The sequence below is a fragment of the Teleopsis dalmanni genome, chromosome 2 (assembly GCF_002237135.1).
Source record: "Teleopsis dalmanni isolate 2A chromosome 2, ASM223713v2, whole genome shotgun sequence".
NCBI lineage: Eukaryota > Metazoa > Arthropoda > Insecta > Diptera > Diopsidae > Teleopsis > Teleopsis dalmanni.
The window spans coordinates 200,685,228-200,691,994 of NC_051847.1; the positions used below are offsets into that span (position 1 = coordinate 200,685,228).

The 6,767-nt window shown below is 30.5% G+C and overlaps 1 protein-coding gene across 1 annotated transcript; it reads left to right on the forward strand.

Moving 5' to 3' along the window:
- LOC119676557 (importin subunit alpha-3-like) lies at window positions 1–1,311 on the forward strand. Its single transcript, XM_038087798.1, has one exon. It carries the CDS (start codon window positions 1–3, stop codon window positions 1,309–1,311), a length of 1,311 nt encoding a protein of 436 aa, XP_037943726.1.
- The last annotated feature ends 5,456 nt before the right edge of the window (window positions 1,312–6,767 follow it).

The following is a 6,767-nucleotide window of genomic DNA, read 5'->3' on the forward strand; positions in this document are numbered from 1 at the left end:
ATGACGTCAAATAGTCAGGACGACTTAGCTAAAGAAGAATTGATTGCAAAATATATCAAAAAACTGATTAAGAATGTCGAAAGTCTGCAACTACCACACAAACAATTGCAAGCATTTAAGTCTCTTGTATTGATGACAAAAGTTCGAGATGATAAATTAATTGGAAATCTTATTACTTTAGGCGGATTACCAGTTATATTAAGATGCGCAAAACAGAAAAATGACTTTGAAATGCAAATAGAAGCTATATGCGCATTAACTAATATGATAACCGGATGTAAAGATCACCTAGATGGTGTGATGAAAGCAGGCGCATTTCCAGTTCTATGTCATTTACTCAATTCATACTGTCTTCAGGTATGTGAACAATCGGTCAATGCTATTGCAAATGTAGTTGTGAGTGGTAAAATCTATTGTGAACAGGCTATAGACAAAGGTATCGTTCGTAGCTTATCGTATATGTATTACCTTCATCCCAGCTCGCCAATCATTATCCGTCGTGTTGCTTGCATTCTTCGTTACATATGTCGAGTCAAGTTATGCTATACCTTAGTAAAAAAAATCATACCGGTTATAAGAGCATTGATATATCAAGTGGACAAGGACATAAAACTTGATATTTTGTATGCAATAGTATATCTTACAGATAATATAGACTTTCCCTTCAAATTAATATTAGAATATGGAGTTCTGAAACATATGATATCATTTTTAGATGATTCAGATATAAAAATTTTAACTACTGCTTTGCATGGTATAGGAAATTGTTTAAAAGATACTAAAAAGCTAGTAGAAAGCGCTTTGGACAATAATATTCTACAACATTTAAATATATTGGTGATACATAATGAGAGTTTGGTACGAAAAAGTGCGCTTTTTTGTTTAGGCGAACTTTTAGGAAATCCTATTAGTTACGTACAAGATGACATTAGTGCCCAACTTATAGTGAATATATATATAAACCTAACTGATGAAGACTTTGATGTAAACAAAGAGACAATTTATGCATTAATGAATTTATCTGCTACCGGTTCAAAGGACCATATATTCACATTGGCTAATATGGAGTTCATTTCAACAATTTGCGATATGTTGGTGTATTCCGATTGGGAAATTATAAAAATGATCTTAAAATTAATACTGAACTTAATTGCACGATCAGAAGAATATTTTATAACCATCACGTCATTGGTCCGTAATCACATTGATTTCACTATGCTGGAGTATTTAATGCAACATGAAAATACTGATATTCAAAAATTTGCTATGGAGATCTACACGGATCTTAATTATGAATCGTATATTGTATAAAACGAATTATTTTATAGGAGTTTAAAAATAAGAATGTATACCTGAAATAAAACAGATATATTTTCTACATACATGTTCATTTTATATTTTCAACAGGGATAGTAAGACAGATTTGTTAATGACAACAACATATACATTGAGCATATTAAAGCAGGTAACTTCTTATCTGAAGGCAGTTAGATATCTTTGTTAGATATACACTGCTTTACTCATTTATACTGTTATTATACCATCTATTTCTAACGAAGTCTTATAGTACATCTTCCTAGTATTAAGTGATGTGTTAGTATCGATACTGTACTACTGAAATCGTTCCGTTTAAGTTGTGAATTGGATAATGTAATGCCAAGCTAGTTCCGTAAGAAGCCTAACAATCTTGAACTGTTAAGAATGCAGCTGAGCGCTTTTCAGAGATTTGAAGCAGCGGAGAATTTAGGGAAAAATGCCTGAAGAAAAAATATCTATCTATTTATTCGTACCGATTTTATTGAAAACACGAAATTCGTCCATTTTAAAATAAAAATATTTATTAAACCTTTAAAACCTTAATTTTTGATATTTAATCCACCATTGTCAGAGAACAGATGTCTGGGACACAAACGGATTAGTGGTTTGAGTTTAGCAGATCTATATAACCCTTAAACCTTTGAAAAATCAATTTTTGTCACACAGTGTGATTATTCAAATGTGTATGCTGTACCTTTAATAACTAGTCAAACCTAAATATCATATAAATATTATTATAAAAATTTTAATAGAGAGATTTCGAACAGTTCTGAATTGCAACAATAAATATTTTTATTTATGCATAATTAATTAAATTTTTGCCATAACTATAGCCGTTTCAAGTATTGCCAAACACCTATCATCAGTGATCTTGGAATTATTACTTATTATTAGTTATTCCTAAATAATTTCTTGACAGTGCAAGCGCCAAGGGTTGAACTCATTCTCTGCCAAATTTGAAGTTCAGTGTCAATGTATATTGGCCAATTGACCCAAAGCCGTACAAGTCAAGTATGTTTGAACTTGGAGTTTTTTTTGTTAATTTAATGTGAAAGTTCATTAACAAATTCATTTATTCTGTTGTATTAGAATGAAGGCATTAATCCTCTAATGCCACATTTTTTATTTGAGTTGAAAAAATCAGATTAGATTAATCTGAGGTCAAAGAATCCGAATCCAAAGTCCTTTTTTCATTCTGATGTCTCGTTGTCTTGTAAATCGTAAAAAAGTCAAGCCTGCCTCAAGGTGGTCCTGGGCATTAGAGGGTTAATACTAAAAAGCTGTGTGATCAGCCAAAAATTCAATTGATTAAAAGTTAATAAAAATTTTTGTTGTTGCAATTCAGTACTGCTCGAAACCTTTCCATTAAATACAATAGTTTCTTTTAAATACAATATTAAATAAAATAGTCACAATCGTCATTACTGCTGCTAAAATCAAATTTAATAAACATATGTTATAAGTAATGAATAATTAGTAATTTTCAATATAAAAAAACCTCTTATAGTCAAAATCGATTTGAGCTTGTTTATAAATCCTCATCTTCCCACACGATTACATCTGCCTAATTATGCTTCTCCTTATAAGCGCGTCTACATTAATACGGTAAAGTGATACACACGGCAAACCACAAACCACCAGGGATGTTTTCAGGATGTTACGCAGGATTCCAAAATATTATGTATGGTAAGTGAGCATAAGGCAAGTAATTTGACACTTTTATAGAGTTATGAGAAGTAACTGAATAAAAGTGTGTATTACAGACGTTTATATCATGCAATTGTGAAAGCAAAGAATAAACCTATTTTAAAAAATATTTAAAAATCATTGCAAATTGTCGTGTAATTACAGTTTAAACGTGTCAAAAACATACAAAATGCTTTAAATTTCACTAAATTTTTACTAATTACTTGGTAAAAATTGTTTGACATGCCATTAGAAATTTTACAGGGAGTATGTCGGTATTATAATAATTATAAAGACCCAGTAACAGCGCCATGGACGCAACAAAACCACATACAACCACAACAGATACCAATAAAGGCGTGCGCCAAACCCCGTAAGGGATATGAGTTGGAATTTCTTTATTAAAAGGTCGTTACAACATAGCAACGTCAATTAGCAACATTTTTCGCCTTTGACCTGTTTGCAACAATTACTTAAATATGCAGCTAAAGCAGGAAGCAGCCCCGAAGAGTGAAATGTAGCACCGAAGAGTGAAATGTAGCCAAAAAGGAGTGTAAATTTCGTTTAAAAAATTAGAAGAAAAAGTGCTTTTCTTAAGAGTTCGACTGAATCCAGTTGAAGAAAGTAACTGCCAAGAAAAAATGTGTTAATGTCGAAAATTAAATTGTTATTAAGAAATTCTTTCAAGTTCTTCTACAACAGCATTAAAATTAACTTAAAGACTGAAAATCAAATAAAAAATTAAATAGAATATAAAGAAAAAGTGGGAATAAAAATTATGTATTTTTTCTTATAAAATAGAAAACCCAGGAAAAAGTTTTTCCTTGACTTATAAGTGGCTCTATGAAAATTATATTAACTTTCTGCTGAATATCCAGCTACAGTTTAAATCTTTATTATTCTTAAAATTTGTTAAACGTTATTGTTGCTTACACAGCAACACAGCATCCTCTAGTTGAGTCGAGTGGCAGCATGCGCTCTCGATGCGCTTCCACAGCAGCGAAGGCATCACTTAATTTGGTTATGTTGCACAAAAGTTGGTAATTACATTCCTGTTTATTAGCCGTGATTGTATTGCAGTTATTTTTGTTTTTGTTCCTTGATTTTGGTCACAGCAACAGCAACAGCAACACCAATAACAGCGCCAACTACAACAAAAACAATAAGAAAAATTTGTATAAGTTGCAAATATTCATAAATGATGTTGCTGATTTAATTAAGTTGCTGCTTATATTTACTGAATGCTTTTATAAAAATCTCGAAAAATAAATTTTAATTTTATTTTGTGGCAAAAGTACTGCACAAATAGTATTAGCTTTAAATTAAATTATGGAAAATGTAAAACTTAAAAATATTGATTTTAAAGGAATGTTATAGTTTTTCGATTAATTTCGTTATCTAAAGACAAAGCATCTATCTTCAAAGTTAAACAGCAGCGATAAATAAATGACAGCAGCTGCTTCTCACCTCCAAGGATCTGCAAAGTTGTTTCTTTTGACTAAATTAATCATTCGGAAAAGGACTTAGAACATTTCTGAGTTAAGGCACCATTATGTATTAAACAACACTCTTTACAGTATTGAGTTATAATTGTTAGCAAGTGGACTTTCACTTACGCCACCCCATCATTGGTGAAATCTGGTACCAATTGTTCCAAGTGCCCATAGCTTCGTTTGTCCTGGACACTGGGGTCGCTCAGTAAAGGAGTCTCGCGTTGGTTGCGCTTAACACCTAAAGTTACACAGGAAGTTACATTTTCATTTATGCCTTCATTCAATATGGAGCTACATTTTTTTACTGGGCTGCTGTGAGTCAAAGAACCGCAAAGGTTAAAATCGACCTCGTTTATCAATAAGAATTCTGCTGCAAACAGAATTCTTACCAACGGAACTTTTAATTGCTATTATCTTCATAAATGTGTTTAGAATATGTGTTAAGTATTAAGTCCTCATAGCAGGTAACCACGTAAAACAAATATGAACCTTCTTGACTAAGTGGCACTAAATACTTTTAAATCCAGAACGGTTTACTAAACATTTGAAATAATTTATTGCTTCAATAATTAAATATTTTTAATAATATTTTTTTTTAAAGGGCTAATTGGTCAATAGTTAAATAATACACTTTGGATATCGGCCTATGAGGGTGACACCACTGTAATTGAAGGTCTGGAAGTCAACACAAATGAAATAATTGATTAAAGATATAGCACAATAAAGACATACACAAAGTTCCAGTTTGGTTGAAAAACTGGAGGTTTGAGCAGAATAAATAAATATACAGATAGTCATCAACATAGTACCTTGATGATAACTATAGAATATAGTCGAAATATCGATTCAAATAAAATCTTTTAAAAATAAAAAAATTTCGTAAAGCGTGTATTATTTAACTATTGACTAATTAGCCCGTTAAAAAATAAAGTTAAAATTTGTAATTAAATATCACGCTGGACAAATAAACATTGAGAAACACAAGGTCTGACTTTGTTGGGTTCCTGAAGATTGAGGTCTTAATAAGAACAAACAAGCTGATGCCATAAACACAATTTGATATAAATTTCCATATGAGAACTATGTTTGGAATACACATAAATTTATTATTCTAGATTTCGTTAGGAACCTATGGCCTACATTAGATAGGAAAAGAAGAAAGCTTTTCAGTTTTGAGTTTTAATACACCCTCAGTTCATATGCTTATGTATGTGTTCATATACATATTTCTTTTTTAAATATTTAATAGATATACTTTCATATATTTTTGATAGAACTGTGATTATTTGAATAAAATATTTTTACATATATATATAATATATAATATAAACACTGCAAATGAATTTATTAATAAAACTTTCACAGCAAATTAACAAAATTCCAGAAAAATATGCGAACGTTAAAGTCAAATGTGGCTTTGGGTCAGTTGGTTAAGGTGCGCTGACTCTGAGCTTCAAATTTGGCAGAACACGATTTCGATTCCTGGTACTTGCAGTACCAAAAAAAATTGTTTTCTAATAATTAAATACAAGAATTATTTCCAAGACCACTACTGTTGGGTAATTGGCAATACCCGAAACAGCTGTATAGTCAGCCAAAAATTCAATTAATTAAGTTAATATAAAAAAGATATTAATAATATAATACTGAGCCGTTGACGTTATTATTTATTTATTATCATAAACTTTATTAAGATATAAAAACACTTCTATGATGTTTTTAATTTTTTTAAATGTACTCGTATATCTTAAACCTTTAAACCTATATAAGAGTATCACCAGAGTAATTTTTCTAGTAAAGGTGATAGAGCTTAATGGTCATTTTCTCTTTAAAAAGACCGTAAATACATATATACATATATTTCACAAAAAATGTATTTCAAATCTTAAATATTGAAATTTGATATTTTAATGGAAGGTAACCACTTTTGAGTTAATTAGGATGAAATGGATTTCAAAAGTAATTCTATGGGGTGGCTTTTCATTTTCATTTAACATACATACACCACAAATCCTTAGCTAGGATATGATGATGTCTGTTCACAAATCTTATGCACAATAAAATTTTGGCAAATTGCAAAAATTTAATAAAAGCCTGGGAATAGCAAATGCCAAATTGGAAAAATGAAAGCATAAAAATTACATTTTGAAAACGAAAATAAATTCTTTAAGATGTGATGAAATCACAAAGGAATTATGCCATACCAGTGTACGACAATGAAATCATGTGATAATAACTCCTAAGTGTGATTACTGGTGCTGTGATTGTGGG

Bases quoted from the DNA above. Each gene is read 5' to 3' on its own strand.
- LOC119676557 (XM_038087798.1), top strand. From the start codon at position 1: ATGACGTCAAATAGTCAGGACGACTTAGCTAAAGAAGAATTGATTGCA.